The sequence below is a fragment of the Arctopsyche grandis genome, chromosome 1, assembly GCF_051622035.1.
Source record: "Arctopsyche grandis isolate Sample6627 chromosome 1, ASM5162203v2, whole genome shotgun sequence".
In the NCBI taxonomy this organism is placed as follows: domain Eukaryota; kingdom Metazoa; phylum Arthropoda; class Insecta; order Trichoptera; family Hydropsychidae; genus Arctopsyche; species Arctopsyche grandis.
In genome coordinates, this window is record NC_135355.1 from 19917073 (window position 1) to 19940868 (window position 23796).

The 23796-nt window shown below is 33.4% G+C and overlaps 1 protein-coding gene across 2 annotated transcripts in view; it reads right to left on the minus strand.

Moving 5' to 3' along the window:
• The window catches only part of ttv (exostosin glycosyltransferase 1 ttv), a 224634-nt gene that overhangs the window by 12104 nt on the left and 188734 nt on the right, over positions 1-23796 (minus strand). For both annotated transcript variants that reach the window (XM_077431210.1, XM_077431220.1), the window contains exons 4-6: positions 13569-13829; positions 6975-7084; positions 6720-6900 (exon numbers count right to left, since the gene is read on the minus strand). In XM_077431210.1, coding sequence (XP_077287336.1) covers positions 6720-6900; positions 6975-7084; positions 13569-13829 — 552 coding nt within the window. The remainder of the gene's footprint in view (positions 1-6719; positions 6901-6974; positions 7085-13568; positions 13830-23796) is intronic.

Consider the following 23796-nt stretch of genomic DNA (forward strand, 5'->3'; position numbering starts at 1 on the left):
ACACACACACACACACACAGCGATATAAAATATCCAAAGGGGGAAGATTTATGCGGGGCACACGAGACTGGAGATCAGTTCACCACTGTCTCTAAATATGAGTAGATATGTACATACATACATACATACGTATGAGAGAAGAGAAGTGTGTGGGTGGCGTTACGCGAAGACAGGTTATAAGGCGAGCCCAGCTCCAGATGCAGCTAATGACCCAAAAAGGGAAATAGCGCGAAAACCGACCCAGCGCGCCATTATGGAACGAACCGTATAACCCACTCGGAAAATATCCACGACGACCTTACATGGAAAATTCTAACAACTTTTATACGCCGCATAAGCTGGAAACGTTATGCGAAAAATCCCGATTCCAATATGAAACGTTATATTTCACAAGTGTTTGCTTGTAAGCAGGGGAATACGCCATCTACGCCACGTTCGCGAATTAGTTAGATGCTTTTTGTTCCGAATATTGAAACATGTCGACTAATTGCATCATCAAATTACATTCCTCTTTGAAATAGTGAATGAAGCGATTAAAATTACCTGCCTTGCTGCTTTTAATATAATACCTAACTTATATCATAATATTCCAGCCGTACCAGTTCGCATTACCGACTGAAAGGTCTCGTACTAAAGCTCCGATTCAAACCTTCAATGAAAAAAGTTGTTTTTGATTTTAAGTATTTCTGTATTCCAGATTGTCCGATTTTGATAGTTGTGACATTCAAGTAGATCGTTTCTATCAAAGTTTGCCAATTTACCTGATTTAATTGTTGAAACAGTTACTCACAAATTGGGTCGAAAATTAACACTAATACTATGTGATTTGAAATATGTACAAGTTTGGCCATTGTTAATACGGGGATGATACTTGTACATAAGCTTTGCAATTAACTGTTTACATAGGTACATAATTACGAAATCTTTAAAATAACCTTGAATTTAATTCAAATATGAGATAATTGCATTTAGTACATATGTATGTATGTATGTACATGAGTATTACATATGTATGTATAATATATGAATCACGCCAAAGTAAGAGTTTGAATTACAGACATAAAGATTAATTAATTATCAAACAACGAATGTATTCAATATAATATAAGGGTTTTAAAAAAAGCGATTCAAACCGACTTAAATATGTCATCGTTTTACGCTCGTCGAAAAGTTGTTACGAAAATGGAAGTTCAATAAAATATAATATATCAGCTACACATTAAATGACTACATGTGTATTTAACATACGGTTGATGTAATTTTAATAGCAAACATCCAGTAAGGATATATATGTAAACCGTAAATTGATGAAATAATTATGAATAAATATAAAAATAATACAGTGTATCATTCAATATCATTACTTCGGAAATATTTTACATAAATATATATGTAGATAATACAATAATACAATACATACATATTTTACCTACTTATTAGTCATTAAAACGGAATTGAAAAAAAATTGAATTTCGAACATTTCAATATGAAAATAAAATAATGACCAGTACATTATAAGCGAATTAACATTGAAATAGTGCATTACAAACCACTTCAGATTATATTCCAAATTACAAAAACATTATGCATCATTAAAAAATCGCGAAATTTCTTGCAAATGACAGTTTCGCGTGTGCTGTTGATTTGCTTTACCAATGGTTTTAAAAAAACGAGAAAACTTGCAAACATCGATCTCAAGAGACTCTCATAATCAAATTTGACACTCAAAATTCCACATTTCAAATTTCAACAAAATTTGTTTAAAAGCTATTAGGCAAACTGTATTAACGTATCGGAGAGCCACGTTTTCCGCTCACTGTAGCAAATAATTGCAATCAAACTAAAGAGGACTCGCATTCCATTAATGAAAATGAACATTGAAATATTCGACTAAGTTAATTTGGGAAAAAAATCAAATGGACCGGCAGTTTTTAATTTCGACACCAGCCAGACTTTCTAATTTGTCCATAAAAAAATCTACTTGCGACAAATTTCAGCGTGGTAAAGGCAGAATTGTTATCGCAATGAGGTAATACGATATACCGTGGTGTAGCGAAAAAATGCTGTTGAGCTCAATTTGAATTTCATGCGGATATTATTATTTTCATAAATGCGAACAGGCTGGGTGGGAGCAGTTTCGTGGACACAATGCATAAAATTGCATTCGCATTTCACACTAGACTAAATCCGAATACGACGATACTACGCGACGCCAGAAAACGTAATTAATTGCATACTACGTAGTTTACCAAAACGACTGTACATAAAAGTACGTATGTGTCATTTTTTTACAATTTAATATCACATGTTTGAGATATTTATGTATAATATGTATATCATCGACAAACGATTCGAGATTTGGTTGAAAATTGGCAAAACGTTCTGTGTGTAACGGTTCAATTTGTCGACACGTGTGTGCATCGCAAAAGTGCAACAAAGTGCAGCACTCGTCTTGAAAACTTAGCTCGGTTATATTCCTGACTGGCGTAGTACGTCTTCTTGAAGAGGAAATCCGAGGAAAGTACTTTTCGTCGACGATAGAGCTGGAGCCGGAAGGATGATTGCATTGATTGAAAACAAAGTGGATAAAGCGGTGCAGTATATAAACAAACCTAGCATCATTAAATTTTTATTTATTTATTTATTTACATATATACCAGGAAGGCCTTACAGGTAAATCCCAAATATTATAATAACTCGATTCATTTGAAAAAAATTATATATATTTCTTTAAATCAATATAGCGAGCACTTATTACTAGACACCGGATAGTCACAGTGCTATCCATTGTTCCATTGTTGTAAATCCTTTGTAAAAAAGGTTCGGCAAATCTTTAACAATGCATTTACAACCTTTGAACAATACGCGGCACCTTCTGAGTCCGGTGACTACTTATTACATATGCAATAGCATACAATCGGCATTTCTTACAAATATATGTAATCAAAACATCATAATATAAGTAATATAATTTTAATACATGTAAAAGTAGCATGGTTATGTGTTTTTTTTTATTTAAATATAACATATACACTAGCTTTACAGATCACTCCAAAGCGACGAGTGTACTATACATACATATACAATATGTTCAAAACAATCAATACAAGCATTTTATACAATGCGAAATCATACAAACATCAACCATAGTGACATTTATGGAGAAAATTTTGCAGCATTTGCTGAAGAACTTAAGATTTTCAAGATAGATTGGAAAGGAGATGCCAATTTTACAGGAACCGTTTCAATGAAAATCATAAAAATTGGCAAACTCTAATAAGAAACAATTGACCTGGAGTCACAAACCAAGGTTTAGCCACCAGATACTAGTGGGAATCGAACCGTGACCACTCTGCTCGAAAGCATAATATGCTATCCACTAACTAGTCTACGCTGCTGGTTATATACACAATATACAGAAAATCTTTTCCCACTCGAGGTGTTTCCAAATTCCAAATTTCGCTGTTTTCGATCTACCCTAATGTATATGTACATATGTACATACATACCTACATATATATGTATGCTTAATAGACAAATTTTTTTTTTATACAGAAGCAAGGAACGCTTGGAGAAACAGACGTAAATAATCAGTAATCGATGTGCGGAAAGCAAAAAAAAAAATGAGAATCGCAATTTTTTTCAATTATTAATATTTTTTAACGAACCCTTGCGTCCTCAATGTGGGAAAGTATACCCCGGTTGGGAAACGCTAGCTAATGATAAAGTTAATTTATGACGTATCATTCAAGGTTTTTTATGGAATGACAACTGCGAAATTTGAAAACTTTTATCCAAGACATAATATTTAGAATACAGCGCGCAGTGTGGCTGTTTACAGATCTGCCTAGACACGCACTATATTTTAAAAAAAATATTTATATCTCATAAACTGTAGCACATAAAACGCTGAAAATGTATTTTCGATGCATTAATATAAGGATTTAGATATTGTAAGAATTGAAAATCTTCGTTAAATTCTGTGTAATTCTAAAAAGGGGAACGAAAGCTTGACGAATAAATGAAGACTTTGTGGCAGCAAATTTTAGCATTTTCTTATGCATAGTGTCATAGTTCAAATTTAATAATTAATTAAATTCATGGGGGAGTCGAGCGGAGGTCTACTTAAAAACTTTTGTGAAATTTTAAATTTTTATAAAAAATATTTAACTCGGAGGTGGATATTTTAATCAAAATTTCTACAAAAGTAAATCTATTATTGATAAAGTTTTATTAAATATATTGGAATATACCTTTTTGAGTTATATTAAATTAAAAATTTATCGCACAATTGACCACAATTGAACTCCAATCTGGAAGTCACAAACGCACGCAGTACAAATCTAATTCCTTATATATCACGACACTGAGTTTGATCAAGTGTGACGGACTTTGACACGACTAAATAAAATTTTACTAACTACATCAAAGTAAAGATATTCAACAATATAAAGCGATGATATTAAAATCGTGAATTTCTAGGCAGATCTGCAAACGGCTACACTGCAGCGAACCGTTTTCAAAACGACGCGCGAAGAATGAAATTGACGTAAGCACATTCGAGTAACAGAAATGTGTTAAAGATGTGAAGTCTCCGCCAGCGAGTGTGTGATAAATTTATTACAAAGTCATGCAAGTATTCCATTAAAAAGGATATAATGCTAGAACGCTAGAAATGAATAGTTATAATGCTCGTTATAGTGATTGCGCTGCCGCATAATATTGTAATAACGTTTACGGTGGTGTAAGGTAGACGAAGAGGAGGTTGACTGCTTTCGAGAGATACGCTTGAGAAACAAGACCTGGAATACTTACAAAGGTAGGGTAGAAGCTTGTCTCGCAAATCAAATTATCCAGAGGACAACGGGGCTTGTTCTGGCAGTGCGCTATCTGTACTCAAAAGCTTTTTCTCTGTCTCTCTCTCTCTGTCTAACCCACAAGTAAAATGATAACGGGGCTAAAGAGCTACTCGAATAAATCGTTCGATGCGCTTACACACCTATCTCCGCATTAACACTATGAACGACGAGTTATCGCTCTATATATTTATGTATGTATATGACGACGAGGGGGGGGGGGAGGGAGTTGGGGTAAGTTTCACTACTCGAGGGGCCCCGTATCAGGATGACCTGAAAGGTGGCCTAAGCCAGGTACGCACCCTCGATAGGTCCCCTATTGTGAACGCACTGTAGCAAAACTCGGCTAAGCGAGGTACACGAGGTACAGCGGACAGTTGCACCCTCGGAATACGAAACGATCGGGCATCTCACTAATGGGTGTACGGACAGGTAGAAATTTCAACTTATATACAATAGCACTCGCCGAAATTTTTACCTTAGGCAAATATGAACACGTGAATTTTTGTATCAAAAGTAAAATAAAGTTTTATCGTCACTAGTTTGTGTGGTTTATAGTCAGCCGAGTATTTTTTTGGTAGGATACTATAATATTAACATGCTTTATACTTTTTTTATATTTGTTATTCGATTTTACATTCTAGTTGTTTTTCAATTTTGTATTTTGAACAACAATTAGTGGTGAAATTAATATCAGCCAAATATCATTTATCATGTCCCTCCTTTGGGGGGTGGGGCTGACCAAGGCCCTGGTCCAGTGGCTCGGCATTTTGGGTGTCTGGGAGTACCCAGACTGATTAAAATATATAACGTTAGAGTTCGGTTATTTTTTTATTTTTCTTGTTGATTTCTCAGTGGTGCATTTTTTTATACCCGCTATGACCGAAAATTGTTCATCGTACGCCGAACCATTTTTTTTTTGTTCGTAAAAGCTTATCTCAAGACAAATTTTTAAGGATGCAAACACATTCTCGGTCAATTGTAAAGTTTTACATAATTCAATCACAGCTGATTTCATTTCTGTTAGGCAAACTTTATTTTAATTGAAATATGAATTGCTTTTTAACAAAAAAGTTGAAGTTCTAGAAAAATTCGAATTCGAATTCGAAAGAGATGTATGAATAAGGTACCTGCATATGAATATGAAAAAAACTAAATTTTTCAAAAAAAAAACCTTTTATTTCATCTACTGAAGTTTATTTCGGTCGATTATGATAAGTTTTGACTTATTAACGAGAATTTTATTTTATAACATGATAATAAAAAAAAATCGTCGTAAAGCGTACATATAATGGATGTTGTGTGAAATGAATATGCTCTCTGTATATTAGTATTCGCTAGCAATTAATAAAATAAACGAATGTCCTATAAAAAAATAATGCGGTTTCCTGCCCGGTAATACAATAATAAATACGAACACAAAAGGTTTCAAAACAAAACGAACAAATGTGTTAAGAAAAATCTTGCGGAAGATAAAAGGCGGTGGAGTTCAGCGGGTATCAGTGGAAAAATCGAATTATCCGAGAACAAATGTTGCACAGCGCACACTGCTCTACCGGTGGACCCAGCCGCCCACAACAACAAAGGGAAATTGTTAAATTGCATCTTGAATTTCTGGCTACGTGAGCGCACCTGAGAGCAGAATACGTCCAGCATTTATCTAATGTAATCTTTGCAGCTGGTATTTTTAGTATTTTCAATGTGAAATTTATTAATTTCGATGTGATTTTGTAAATATCTTAATTAAAATTGTTATTTCAATGATAATATTAAAGAATATATAAATCAAACTTTCAATGTAAAAGTATTCTCATTGAGCCGCTTCACAAAATGATTTTTGTTTAATTTAAGTTATATAATTACCTTAGCGTCGTCCCAAAAGTGAGTACGGGCAGGATAACCCACTATACGATCAGGGAAATCCTTCCACACAGTATAGGCAAAGTCAGCTTCATCAGCCGTCAAGGAAGCATCCTCATCCAGCTGAAGGACGGCGGCAGTTTCGATAAGAGCATGAGGCTGAAAACGGGCCGATATGCCCATACTGAAAAAAAAAACAACCAATAAAACTTTTGAAAATGCTCAAAAATAATTGAACAAAAATGTATGTGTAATCACCCCGGACTATATACAGAAGCATCTATAATATCGAGAGGGACACTGTAAGGAGTGCTCGGCCATCTGGAACGAGGAGGAGGTGGTCGATCGTTAGCCCACATGATCAATATCTAAAAAGGAAAAAAAAAATTTTAATAAAGTGCATACAGTTTCAAGAAATATCCAATGAAATTTTTTTATCGATTGAACTTCAGCAGCTCAGACATAGCTGTATGCAATGTGATCGCGTGCTGACGAACTTTCTCAAAAAGGTATAAATCAATTGGAAAGCATTTTTCAAAGCATCCACAAGGACGATGGTTGGTACGGCGTAAGGGAAGGGTCGGATGAGAAAAGTACCCCCTGAAGCATGGTGTAACGTTCGCAACTTGAACGATAAAATATAAATTATACGTTCGAGACGCGCAGATAACGCGGCGCAGGATCATACTTAAGTACATATATACATACATATATGTATGTATATATATATATGTATGTAAACTTTAAGAATTCTCGCTAACAAATTTAACTTCTCTCAGATACAGGATAATACTGTGATGTCATGTGTTGTTAACCAAAACGACCCAGATGAGACACCGGATTTGTTAAGACAAGGGAGAGAGACTATCGTCGAAAGACTGTAAGATCAAAGGGACGCAGATTAATCATACCCGAGCAAATCCATTTGCTACGGCGTAGCAGCTACGCATAAAGAACATTAATGATGTACACATGTATGTAGATGGAACATACATACATACATGTGTATGTATGTATGTATGCACAGTATCAGAGATCGAGTACCTCATAATTCTAGTCATATTAAAACTGTGTTTAGTGTTTGATGTTTTTATGGTGGCGGTACGTTGTACGTCCTATTGTACATATACCTACATATGTATACATATGTATTATATATCGAATCAAAGCTTATGAATGTACATACATATTTACATATATCAAATGAAATTTTTTTTATTTATGGTGCGTATGCACCAGGCCAACGAATGGCACCAGAGGCCAACTTTTGAAACCAGTAGCGTTATTATTACTATTTATTGTTGTCATATGTCCATTGCCTATGTATTTTAAATCATAGAAAAATATATACTGTAATATTATTTTAGCTAGAGACATTTGAAACACATAAGAAAAATGCCCTATTTTGCATGTTTTTTAAAAATTCGTATCTCGCCTTAATTTAAAAATATAAATAATCTTTTTTAATCGTAAAACATGTTAAATAGTTGAAATCAAATAATAAAACCAAAAAAAATTGTGTATAGCTTCATGTAATTAAAAAAAATCGAAAACATCGAACAATTGAAAGTGATGCGATTTCTCTGCATCTTACTGCATGTGTTTTTAAATAAACAATATCATCATCATCATCATCATTTACAGCCATTCGCCATCCACTGCTGGATGAAGGCCTCTCCAACACGCTTCCACTCGTCTCTGTTTTGCGCAACACTCATCCATCTCATTCCGCACATTTTCCTAATTTCGTTCACCCATCTTCCTTGCGGTCTTCCTTTTACTCTTTTGCCTTCTCTCGGGTACCATTCAAGCACTTCTTTTGTCCACCTTTCGTCCATCCTCCTAGCTACGTGACCCGCCCATTGCCATTTCAATCTCTTCACTCTATCCACTATGTCCACTACCCTTGTCATATTTCTCACCCACGTGTTCCGCTTCCTGTCTTTCCTCGTTATGCCAAGCATACAGCGTTCCATACTTCTTTGAGTGCATTGGATTTTATTTTGCATCTTGGCGTTCAGTGTCCAAGTTTCACATCCATACGTCATCACTGGCAAAACGCATTGATCAAAGATCCTTTTCTTCAGGCAGAGTGGCATTTTTGATTTAAAAACAGCATTCATCCGTCCAAATGCACTCCACCCTAATTTCATACGTCTCTTTATCTCTTCATTTTTACTACCAGACATGTCAATTATTTGACCTAAATATAAATAATTATTTACTACTTCTACTGGTTTATCATCTAAGGGGATGCTATCAGGCATGCAATAGCTATTGAACATTAGTTTAGTCTTATCTACGTTAATTTTTAATCCTACTTTTCTACTTTCCCTGTCCAGCTGTGTTAGTCTGATAAGTAGGTCAGCTGAATCACGAGCTACTAAAACTATATCGTCTGCGAACCGAAGGTGACTCAAAAAGCGACCATTGATGCTTACTCCGGCTGTATCCCAATCCAATTTCCTGAAAACTCCCTCAAGCACCGCATTGAATAACTTGGGCGAGATTGTATCTCCTTGTCTTACTCCTTTTCCTATGCTAAATCTATCTGTACCTGAAAAAATTTTAACCGAAGCTGTGGCATTCTTATATATTGCAGCTAACAGTCCCACATAGGGTTCCGGCACTCCCTGTGTTTTTAGAGCGTTAAGTACTGCATTATGACTAACTGTATCGAAGGCTTTCTCATAATCGACGAAACCTAGGCACAATGGCCGTTGATATTCGTTGGCGCGCTCGATTAGTTCGCCAACTACTTGGAGGTGGTCCATTGTGCTGAAATTTGCCCTAAACCCTGCCTGCTCTATAGGTTGGTTCTCGTCGAGGATATTCTTCAGCCTTTCTGTAATAACCTTCGTGAAGAGCTTGTAGACCGCTGAAAGTAGACTAATGGGTCGGTAGTTCTTGATATCGCTTTTGTCGCCTTTTTTGTGTATTAAAATGATAGTTGCGTTATTCCATCCTTCTGGTATAGCTTGGTTCTGGATGCATTTGCTGAAAAGCCTAGCTAAGATATTAATTAGGGGGGGGCCTCCACATTTTAGTAAGTCAATGGGAATATTATCTTCCCCTGGGGTTTTACCGTTCTTTGCAGTTTTTAGCGCGGCCTCTACTTCGCTAGGCAATACTGCAGGAACCCTTTGGCCGTGTGTCGATTCCAGAGCGGGGAATTGGCCGTTGTCGTTCTCGTATAGTTTTGCATAGAACGTGTAAACTCTGTCTATGATTTCTTCTCTATTCCTAATTATTACTCCGCTCTCTGATCTGATTGCGATCATTTGGTTTTTGCCTAAGAAAAGATCCTGTTTGCACTTTTTCAGGCTACGGTTATTCTTAATGGTATTTTCTATTAGCTTGCTGTTAAAATCCCTGACATCCCTGACTATTCTCTTTTTAATTTCCTTATTTACTAGATTGTATTCTTGCTTATTATTATCCCTATCTAAATTCCTTTTATGCTTAATTAGGTTTTTTGTTTCCGCTGAAATTTTGCTTAATTTAATTTGTTTCCTGAATCCACCTAATTTCTTACCTGTTGAGGTTAGAACCGAACTAATTACAGTGTTCAATTCCTCGATGTCTGCTTCTGGGTTTAATTTCCCGTATCGATTGTTTATTTAATTAGTTGGCTACCCAAATAAACAATATATCTGGCAATAAATGTATTTTTCTAAATTAAAGATTCCAAAACTCATATAAGAGTAAGTACATATAATTGTATTTAGCAAGGTTTTTAACTTTTTGTTATATTAAATTATTTAAAATATAATTAATTTATTATTAATATTAAATTAATTCTATTTTAACGATATTTGACAAAAAAAGAGGATAGCACATCGAACACAACCTGTTTCTTTATAAATAACATAAACTTTGTTTTAATTCGTGTATCAAATCCTTTCCGAAACCACCCGTTGAAATCAACGGGCCCAAAACTAGCTTAGCTTAACTAAACTTAGCCGTGAAACCATCGTCGAATATTCAAATAGTCCTTTTTTTTAAAACATTAATTGAAATTTTCGTTCTAGCCATATAAAATTACGTAATTATAATAATTTTATTTAGCAAGGTTTTGAACCATTTTTTTTTCTTTTCATATTATCAATTAAATATATATTTTTAATTGAAATTAATTTATATTTTAACGATATTTGAAAAATAAAATTAATTCGACATGTCTCGACCGCGAGTCGAACATTAGACCACGACGGCCGATAAAGGATCGATCTTTGCCTTCCGATATTTGCGTTTTCTGTAATTTAACATTCCGGCTCGTCACGGAGACCGATGTAATATGTATATAATATTCAAGGTTGCGAGGTCAATGACCGGGGTTTGTTTATACATAATTGTGGATATTGGGTTTTGTAAATTAAACATACATTTTTGGTTACGTCACGCAATGTAAAAATACGTAATTTTCATATTATCCGATTCCGATTTCGAATTCGATGTTGACTTCGGGTTTTTAAATTCCATTATTATGTTTATTGCATAATTTAATTGGCATAACTGATTCCCGATTTTTGTTTCAGTTCCGATTCCGATTAATTATTACTATTCATATTGTAACTTTATTTTAAATTGTGTATCCATCCGAAAGCACCCGTTCAAATTTCAACGGGCATAAAACTAGTTATTAATTAAATCAATTAATTTGTAAGGGTAATTGGAAAAACTTATTTTATTAAAAAGAGAATTTAACTTTAAGATGATGATGATGATAGAGATCCCAATGGAAACTCTATCCATGAGAAATTTTTCTGACTATTCGACAAAAGTTTTTGAAAAGTAGAATGAGAAAATTATTAAAAAGTAATTTGAAAAAAATTTTACCCCGTGCGGATTGAACACAGGTCAAAACATTTATTTTATTTTATTTAATAACTTAATATGCAAACAACCATGCGATGATATTTCATCGGGTACAACACTAGTATGTATAGATACATACATATATTTGAAATGTATCTTTTGCGCAAGGCTCTATAACAAGAAAAAAGTTATAATGAGAAGAATTTTGTTCGGAAAAAAATTGAAAGAGAATTTCCTCGGATACGCGCATATGTTCGCCAGCTACTTTTGACTTTATTAAAACATATGCGTGCGGGATACGATACGTACACTGAATATAAATTAGTGATTCCCTTTTTATTTTTCTATATAAGAACGAGTGTGCGTACATACGATAAAATATTTTTTCAGCAATTTTCACATAAACGAAAAACGTTTCGAGCAGTTTTGCCAATCCAGTTGCCGTGCTAACTCGATGAGAAAATTCATTCAACGTCCGAGCGAATTTTAACGCTCAAAGTTTGTCCCCTCTAGATTGGAAACTTTACACAGTTAAAATAATCTACTGCGTGGAGTTCAGATTGATCGTTTGATAATCGAGTGAAATAGGTTGGCGGCTCGAAAGCGGTCCTTTTGGCGACATCTTATTAACGCAGCGAATAACCAATCTATGCAGAGCCCGGTTGGCGAAGAAAAAATAAATGGCTCGTTCGAAATGAAATAATGGTTTTCCGATAAACTCAGTTCGGTGACTGGCTGACGCCTCTGTGTATATGTATGTACTGTATATGCTTTATATATATGTACATATGTATATGTATATGTATGATATGTGTATTTTTCCCTCTCGCCCTTCCTCAAGCACCAGATGGTCTCCATAATAGTAATTTATGACCGTCTCTTTGCCAAATGCCCTCTGCCTCTTCAGGGCTCTCGTTTTTCCCTTTTCCCGAGCATAATGGAGGAAGCTTATAATGAAACTCTAATGGAGAGAGTACCTATCGACGTCGAACCCCTGACCGACGATGGGATATCATTCAATAGTTTTTTACCCTGCCATAGAAAGGCTTTCAGGGTCTACTAAAATTGACAACGTCCCCTATAAAACGCCACAAATGTACACCCTAAAATAAAATTGATAAAGTAATGAAATGCAATTATGCTGCATTGTACGAAAGCATAAAAACATTATGGAATATGCACGTCGACTATAACTTTAATAGTAGATAGACTCAAGAACTTGGCTACAGCAAAACAAATATGCTGTGAAAATAATTAGAATAGTATTTTTAAAAACAACTAATTCCAATACACATACTTAAAAATTTCACTTATTTGTTTCATATTTATGTTTATTTTCATTCTTATTATTGTATCCTCTATTATTATTATTATTATTTGTTTAGCCAAGGTGATGACTTGGAACTACTCTGTAATGAAAATTGTGAAATAAATATGTATATTTTATCGACTCACAGGGGCCAAAACTAACGGGAATAAATGGTGTGCGGCTCAAATCTATATACATACATATATATGTACATATGTATGTATGTATTATGTAGTACATACATATGTAGTCCAACGAGAAACTATAATGTATTCGCACGCCTCCCAACTTATGACATTTTTTTCACAAACAAAACTAACATACCAAAATTTCATTATGGGGACCATACGTAAATTGCCATTTATGTACAGTGGTAGAAGTTACTACCTTTTTAATTCCTAAAACATATTTGCCACATCTAGAATTTTTCCGTCTCACGTCGTCTTGTTTTCAATAACGTTACATTTAACATCACAACATTCCATATAAGTTACTTTAAAGACAATTAATACTTCATATTTGAAATTTGAATTGAAAAAAAAACGTCTTCGTTCTTTATTTGGCCTTTTATTATTGCGCACCTTCTGAAGTATTGATTCACAACAATTGCATGAAAATCGGTTCAACCGTTCTCGAATTTCATGACAACAAACACGGTTATCGGAAACCACATATTGAATTTCAACAGACAAACTCTATGAAAGAAAGTAATGAAAGAAACTCACTCTGTGAATATATCTCGAACGTGAAATGTTTTTAATGAGTCGATAGAGGGGTGAAGTGGGATGCGTTGGCGCCCCCAACTGACAGTAGATGAGTGCAGTGAAGGCATTTGGACCAGGGGGCGAAGTACCCATAGCCTCCAACCAAAATGGATAAGCGTCTCGAGTATCTGCATACTGTGGAAGCGTCACTAACGCCCCCGGCGCCGAGTTCCAAGCAAGAGCGTCTCGACGCGCCCTTCCTGGAATCCTCTCAGCAATTATCTGGAAAATTCAATAAACAATGTATTCAAATTACCAAATAAATAATGAAAGTACATATAATACATAGTTTAAACATTCTAAAATCACTGAGAGGTGGGTCTGTTCTAAGGATTCCAATAGTTGCCACTACCGGTACAACCGAAAAAAATTCTCACTACCGGTAGTACTGGTATGGTTTATTAATGCAATTAGTGTAATAAAATTAGAATAATTATTAAAAAATATTTATTAATTATTAGAAAATTAATCTATGAATTATTTTAATTCATTTCTAATTAATTACTATCTTAATTTCTAAAAAATAATGTTTTGAGTCTTTCTACACCACCCGAATTACCAATCGGCGAATGTTAAAAAAAGTAAATAAATTTTTGTGTGGTCTGTGCTTTGAAGAGGATGGTTTTAGCTTTTAAATAATATTATTTTATTTTATTTTTATTTATTCAATCGAACATATACACACGCCTTTACAGATAGCTTAAAAGCGACGAGTGTGCATATTAATACGGATCAAGAAACACTAGATTATATATAAATACATAATTATTATGGATGTGGCTATTTGAGAAACAGTATCGACGAATCATTGACTATTTGTAGATACAGTATCGACGAATTATTGACTATTTGTAGATACAGTATCAACGAATTATTGACTACTTGTAGATAGCAACCACAGGTTGCAATATGGGAACTGGATATGTAAAATATTGTTGGTGTCGACGGCCCCATTGACTATTTGTAGGTACAGTACAAATGAAATATTGTCAAATGACAAATCTTTTTAACGGCACCCAAATGTCAAATGTTAGACGGGTAGTGCAAAATTGTCATAAATTATTCTAATTGTTCTAAACATTGATAACAATTAGATTTTGAAGATTTTGAAGAATCAAGTCATTGGTTTTTACTGACAGATTAGAAGTTAAGTATACGTATCAAATGTATACTGAGTACATGTAAAAAATACCATAAACGAAAATCACGGTAAATTCGAATGTCCAATTTATTGTGACTTCGTATTAATTGACATGAAATTCAATTAATTAAAAAGGCAATTACTAGATATTGCTTCACACAAATGAACAGCAGGAAGTATGCAATTATATCACAGATCTTTAAAACTACTTTTTATTTATAAAGCAAACATGCCGATAAAAGAAAATGGCAAAGTCTGGGAAAATTTCAAAGATGGTAGCAGTAAAAGATATTATACACCTCCAGAAAACTGCACATGCAGTTTTTGGAAATCATACAATTTTCCCTGTCGCCATATTTTATTTGTGCGGGAGGAAAGAAAAATCGACGCATTTCCAGAGGTGTGTTTTCATCAAAGATACAAAAATCAAGATATTGAAGTCGAATTTCGAATTGATTCGAATTCAGATGAAGAATTTCTCATTAGTGGCTTATCACTCTTCAACCAAACTCAACATAGCTTAAAAACCATCGTACAAAATCAATAAAAATCGATCGAGACACGGCAATGGAAAATACACAAGATTGTAATACAGAAGAACTCAAAGAAAACAAATGCGTTTTATATGAGACCATCAATATACTCAATATAAATTAAAAATTTAAGAACAAAATCAAATGCAAGGGTCGTCCCAAAAAAAAAAAACAAGCAAAGAACATTTAATCGAAAATTAAAATATACTCCTAAGCATATATAAACTCTCAAAATATCAAATCAAGAAAAGATTGAAATAAAAATCTGAAAATCATCAAAAAACGAACCTACCATTAACTTGCTGTCTCTGTATTACTTTTTTTTTGGCCCAGAGTACATTTGTATGCGAAAATATCAAATAATTCATAGATACTGTATCTAAAAATAGCCAATAATTTATCGATACTGTATCTACAAAGTCAATAATTCGTCGATACTGTATATACATATAGCCACAACCAATTATTATTATATATTTTTACATTATATACGACCATTTTGACCATACTGTTTGAATAGCAAAGTAGCATTTTATACAATAGGATTAATACAAGCATTTATGCAATGCGAATTCATACAAACATCACCCACAAAGATATCTATGGAGAAATTTTTTGCAATATTTTATTTTTACTTGGGATTTTCAAGAGAGATAGGAAAATAGATGACAATTTTACAGGAACCGTTTCAATGAAAATCATAAAAGTTGGCAAACTCTGATAGGAAACGATAGACCTGGAGCACAAACCAAGGTCTGGCCTGCAACCACCAGTGGGACTTGAACCGTGACCACTCTGCTCGAAAGCATAATATGCTAACAACTAGTCCATGCTGCTGGTTATATACACATGTATTCAAATAATTGTCAAATGAAAAAAATAGATTTCCGAAAAAAATGGAAGGTGAAGAGGCATTGTCAGTTATATGTGATTGTTATAAATCAATATAATATACATATGTACATATGTATGTACATACATATGTAGTCAGAAATACTCCCAGGTCTATAGGTACGATATCTTCGGTACATTTAATTTTTTATTTGAAATTAATGGTTGGTTAACACTTGGTTGCTCCTTTGAATGCCAGGGCAAAAAAGACGATGAGGATCGACTCATTCTTCGACTAAACCATATAGCCGATACAACGTTTGCTCTTGAATTCAAAACAATTTAACTAACATAACAATTCAATGTATGTATAGTGAATTGCAAACCGCCCGGATGCATGCTCATTTCGACTGAATTTTAACTGTTTGGATTTCAGCATTTACGAAAGACGAGATATTCATGGGGTTGCGCAGATGACATAAGTTTAACGTTTTAATGCATTAAATATGTACACATGAATACCGCAATCAAATTTCATAAATGCGTTCATATTTTCCGACTAGCATTAAACGTACGAAAATAATTTCGGACTGCACTGTTGCAATAACATACCAGCAATTTATGAAAATTACACAACGATCTTTGCATACGGAATAATGGAGCGTTTAAATTTAAACTGCGGTTGACATTCATTGTCACAATTGTCAACTCGCTGCATTCTACATATACTATCGAGTAAATGAACGAAGTGTGATAAAAATACACTAAGCAACAAAAAATCACATTTTTTTACTTACTGGAGCGGAGACTAATCAATCGTTACTAAGTTTGACCCACTGCATTCGAATATGAAAATTATTGTTATTGGTTCATATTTGAATTCAGTGGGCCAAATTTAATAAAGATTGAATAGTCTCCGCTAATTTTGGTATGAATTGGTATTTGGTTGAATGTATGAATAATATTTAGAGGTTCCCATCGGTTCCAAAAATAATATTCTAATAACAATGTATCGGAATTGTGCACGCAAGGATGTATGTACATATGTACGATGGGTGCGAAAGACTGACTAATGTTAATATTTTAAATGTCTATTCCAGTTTTTATCCATCAATTGGACAGTATTGGTGATTCATCTCCACGTTGTCAGTTTAAATTGTCAAACCAATCAGTCAGTGGAACTAGTAATTCCAATGAATTGAGTTGTGAATGGTCAGATTGATAGTATGTATACATATGTATGTATGTATGTAGAACAAAATCGATCATGATTGTTAGTTTTTCATTATTTTACGATATATTGCGTATTCTCCGTATTTTTTAATCACACCTGCTGTTTTTCGATAAAAACAAGTTATCACATTAAATTAATTTCACGTCAATTCAACGTGATGACATAATAATTTTAAAGCTCATTAAAATCGTGTGTATTATTAAGTACAATACAATTATCATAATAACAATTGTTAAATCATTATTTTAAATTTATCATTGAGGTAACGATATATAATATATTTGCATGCTAAAAAAACAGTAACCGCATAGCATATTGTTATCATACAACATAATTCAGTTTGTTTTATTTGTATACTTTTAAGAATTTACATCAGCAATTCAACAAATAAAATTATTCTATCAAAATCAATCACTTCATTTGAATAATAAGAATAATAATTTTAATCCCTTTCGCTTTCTACATTCACATATCTGAGATCAACTAAAATGACGAATTTCAATGCGACAAAAGAACGAACTTACTATCATACATTCGCTGATATGTGAAACGAAAATACAAATATTAAGTGCATGTATCTAAACGCATTTAGGTCAATCGATGACTATTACAAGCACGTACAAATATTTTTATGATTCTCACATTTTTATTACGAATTAAATGACAAGCACGAATCGCCAAATTGATTTGACAAATATCCTTTTAGCAAATATTAGCTGTATATTGTTGGATATTTATATTGAATTATGGAAAAGCAGTTGTTTTCATATCTCAGCGGGAACTCTAAGTAGATTATTAAAGAAAATCCACAGACGTATAGTATAATACTATGACACGCGACAAAACTATTTGACGTAGAAAAATACAACAGAAAATACATATATTATATGTACATATGTATATATATCATCTACTACTGAGACCCGTCAGGAAAATCGTGCATGAAAAGCTCGGTAAAATAAAAAAAAACTTTCAAAGGAAACTTTTAATAGCGTAAAAATATTAACGTGTAACGTGCACGCAGATCTATATTTATATCACGCATATTGTGGGTTTTTATTGATGCAGAATATTTTTAAATTACTACGTGTACAATTTTATTACTTGACTCATTGAAAAAAAAAATGAAAACCCTAACACAAAAATTTCATTACTTAATTAAAATGGGTACATACATATAGTTTATATAATAGACATATATATGTTTAGCATACATCATTACGATATAAAACCATAATGTTATGTATAATACATATGTGTATATACTATCAATATGATGTCCAATATTTTTCAAATTCAGAAAAAAAATTGGACATCATTTTGTGATGTTTTCATTTAAAAGCTTATCTGTGAGTCAGAGTCAATAGTTTCAATTTCGTCGCAGTGAATGTGGTACTTTTCTCTTGAACAATATTTCGTAATTTTTTTTGTGTATTTTGTAAATATAATCCTTACAGCGATCTCAAGTTTTAAAATGGAAAAAAATCACACAACCAAAATTAAGACCGATTTACTGAAAATCTACTGAAAGTATAAATAAAATTTTTCTACGATTAAAGTTCACAAACATTGAGTACATATACACTCAAACAGTCCGTTTGTTTGTGTCACTAACGAATTTCGTTTTCGATACTTTTCATATTCTTTATATCTACATATGTATATGTATGTATGTATAAAAAACCATCCTCAGATTATTTATTTTTGTGCGTTCAATGTTAACATGTACATACCTACATATATACACATTTGGAAAACATGTAATAAGAGTATATGAAAATAATAATAATTCCGATATTATTTAGGAAATGTCAAGATGAATTTATACAAAATAATATACTAAAATTATTCAACATACGTAAACGTAATTCCGACATGCAAACATGTTTTTGTCATAATGCTAACATATTGGTTGTAACTGAAAACAAGAATTATACTTGCATTTTTTCGTGAAGACCACACATGTTTAAGGGGTCGAAAAAAATAGTGGAAGAAAAATCGAACAAGAGTAAACTGCCACTTCCGGTCGACGGACGCTTACCAAATTTTATACATAACTTGGTATTGAGCACAAACTGATCGATATGAAATTTCAGTTCGATAAATCAAAAGGCTTTTGAGAAAAACATAAAAAACCTCGATTCTCTAGAGTAAAAGTACTACTTCCGGTTCAGATAAAAATATTTAAAAAATATAAAATTATATAAATTATTATTTCTAGTACATGTAAAAAAAATTCAGTCCGATTCAGTTAGTAGTTTGGGAGAAAATCGAATTAAAAAACTTAAAAAAAAGATGACACCTATAAGGGGAGGTACCATTTCCGGTCAACCTAAAAATTTGAAAAAAATTTACGTAGTGTCTATAAGAATTTCATTAACCGATACTAAGTTTCGGTTCGATAGGACTAACGGTGTTGAAAAAAATCCCCAGAGTACACCGACACACACACATTTTTTCTAGATCAATAAAACGTGATCAGTAATCGATTCTGAGTTCGAATCAGTCAAAATCTCGAGTTCGAATTTTCGCATGATCACAAAACTTCATCTATTGTTACTACGTACATAGATAAAGTAAAAATCTGACATAAAACTCTGGTATATGTATGTATATGTACGTACATATATTGTGTATGTAAGAATTATAAGAAATTGAAAGACCTCACAGTTTTTACATTTCCTTAACCCCATTTCTACAACCAAAGCTATTTATCGAGAGGATTTTTTTGCTTTTCAAGGGCACTACCCACCTTGTATACTCGTTGGGGAAATATTGTTTTCACCGACGCCAGATAACAACAGATCACCTCATACCCGCCCACTTCTTTTCGGCTACAACGATCGCTTCCGAAGATTCATTTAGCCTGGGGTGGCTGTTGTGCGTTTAAGAGGTTTCGCTTTTTTCCACTCTTCGTCGCGGTTCACTTTTGGCATTGTTGTAGCCATTTGCGGTTTCTTTGACGGTTCGAATCTGAGCGAGTTTTTTCGTTGTTGGGTCTCGTCGAACGATATTATTTTCCCCTCTTCTACCCGCCTATTTTTTTCTTTCACAAATGATTTCCTTTTGATTCTTAATGGGATTCAATTGTTATCGTTTACGTTTGTTCCTGCTTTTTTTGCTGGATTCCACAGAACGTTTCATATTCACAAAGACTCATAGGAAAACGAAGAAACCTACAATATGTTATATGAGTACATATATGTAAGTATGTACATATGTTGTATGCGTAAATATTTATATGTATGTACATAGATATCAACTAAATATCAGAATCTAATGAAAGGTTTAAGAACTTAAATTAGATCCCAGCTGAAAAGCGTAACTTTATGGAGGAACCTATTTAAAATGTGTATTATCGAATTTCAATCCGAAAAACCGTTGAAACTGCGATGTTTATCTTTAATTTTATCCTGATGAAAAGGTTCACCCTTTTAAACACACTCGGGTCGTGTTCCTTTAGTAACAGAATAAATCTAATACGCGGATAATCTATAAACCGCACAGTTCGAACGTATTTAAATATAGATAGGAAAACGGGTCTTATAACAGGAAGCATACAATTGTATACATGTATCTCGATGACGGCACAAAATGGGGAAACATTATGGAGATAATATTTTTTTTCGATAAATGGAAGCAGGGTAGTAATGAACGAGCTAGCAACTTGAATTTAAATCTCAATCTAACAATTACGTTCAGCGGCTAGTATAAATCTCGCGTTAAACAATGACCGGAGTGGCATATGTCCGCTTGAAGACAAAAGGCCTCTGAATTCTAAAGCAGTCTCCGAGTTCCAGCGACCGATCTTTTAGACCCTCGGAACGGGTGAAAATATATAGAAATGTATGAGGAAAAAAAAAAACCGACGTCTCACTGAAATATTGAATTTGCGACGGGTGTGCGGAGCGTGCCAGTTGGAATACATGAAGAAAATCGACGCACAACCCAACTATATTATTTGTAAATAAAACCTTTGAAATTTTTATTGTAATTGAATGATACAATTATGTATATCAAATAATTCATTCATGAATGTAATTGTGTATGTACATAAGGGGAACGATTGAAACTTTCAAAGTTTAGCATCGGAAATCATAATGGTTTACGGCAGTGGTGTCCAAAATTATTGCTACTTGGCCTCTCTTTTGAAAAAAATATTATCTTGGTGCCTCCCCCCCCCCTCTCCTTTATTTCATAAAATTGTAAAAACACATTTTTAACTCTCCCTCACCGAAGTGGGGTATGCAAGTGCCCCAATTTTTACGTTTTTCGTAATAAATATATGGTTTTCAAAGCTAAACACCCTATATTTCCTGTATTCCTAGAATAAACTACAAGAAATTTATTTTGATAGATTTGGAAAAGGGGTACATCGTAAAAAAATACATTTATACATTTCTACGTTCCAAATGATTTAAAGGCGGTAGCGATAAGTCATATTTTTTACTGTTCGCTTGCATATTCTTGTTTATCGATGAATCAATGCGAGAAAGAGACAGCTATATATTCGTAGGCTATTGAGACATGCAGTCGCCTGATGGCCTTACCTATGTGTGCATGTCGATGCTTGTCGTTATTTTTTAATACAAAAATAGTCAAAACCATGCTATAGGATTAAAAAAATTTTATGTTGATGTATTGAGAAAAGCTGTATTTTGATTAAAAAATACTGGGGTCTTGCTCGACGCGGTTCGGGACACTCGTTCGATCTCGACGCTCCGTCCTTCAAAGGTTAAATGAAAAAAATGTATTAATACAAAAAAATACAAATATGTATAATTGAGTTCCAATTATTTATCCAACTATATTATCAGCAAGAGGTTTACCAAATTATTCGCTGAACAATAATTCAACCGTATCAATAGCTGCTGGCAAATCTACATAGTGTCTTTCTTATTGTATGTGTTTTTTTTTTAATTGTGCGATTCTATTATAATTTCTCAAAAGTTTGCTTCTGTTTATTAAACTGATCTAACTTTCTTTGAAAAAAATCTATGGGCTTACCAAGATAATCAGAATGCATAATTTCAAGGTGCCGCTTTATTTTACTTGGTCTCATACTCTCTACAGCCAAAAATTTCATACAGAGCAAGCGCATTGGTCTTTTCAAACCATCTATAATAGCACTTAAGAATTCCATTGATATGTTAAATCGTATTTTCTTGTCTTGACATTTATACTTCTTACTTCTCTGACGCTTATATTCTTACTATCTCTACTTGTATTACCATCAGTATCTTCATTATTAGTGGAATCTATCTTATAATCTGTCGAAAATTTCGTGCATTTCAGAAACAAATTTTAATGTTCTATTTTGAAAGTTTATTTAAAAGTATATTTTATTTTATTTTATTATGTTGTGAAAAACTAACTTTTCGCGACTCCTCTGTACTATTTAACGGTTCCCTAGGGAGGCACGCCTATAGTTTGGAAATCGCTGCTTTACGGTGTATATATGTATGTATATACATATGTAGTACCCACATTCAGGAGTTATTGAACACCAAATGTTGAAATTATAAATACAGTATAAAATGTGGATTAAATTGAAGAGTTAAAATCAAATCTTCTTAAATTCCGTCCGGTTCAAAATATGAAAGATCTTTAACTCTACCACCACCCTCACCCCTGCTTTGGCATAAAAATGAAAATTGTGTAAATATTTAGCGCCCTGCCGAGGAATTTTCTGCGGGTTGGAAAAGTTTTCGCGAGTGACGAGAAACGAAATTGGAAAATATATAACCTGATTTACGAGTCAATAAATCAACCGCTAAAAGTCATAAGGCGAAACGAGTGTCAGATCCCAGAAACGACGAACTTCTAAATAAATACCTAGATATAAAAAAGTTTTTTTTTATTCTTATATACTTACGTCAAATAAATACAAAATGGTAAAGTTACATTTTCAAAAATAACAAAAATTTGAGGCATCAAAAATTCATCGTTATCTGCGCTCGAAAATGTTAAAACGGAATTGAATTGAATATTTGTCATTGTAAATATACCCATATGTCAATTTTGGAATAATAAAAAAAAATCAATATTTGTTGTTATTACCTGCGCAGCATTATTATACAATGGATAAAGATCATTGAATAATTAAACGGCTTGCGAAATTTGCATAGCGCATTCACAAAAAAGTAACAGAATTGAATAACTCTGCTGATTAATAAAATTTTGATCGTTATTTTCATTTTCGGAGACTTTAATTGGCGCCATAAAAATGCGCTAATTATACTCGAAATGAGTCCGTTTCCATAATTACATACATTAGACGAGCGACATCCGGAAACGATGCAATACATTATATACAAATGGCAGAGAGGGAGTTGAATAAATTAATGAGAAACGAAGAGAAGAAGGCGGGGTGGATTAATTAATGCGACTTTGGGAAATGTACCTAAGTCGTCATCGTCTCGAACAAGGGTTGCAGAGTTTCTATGAATA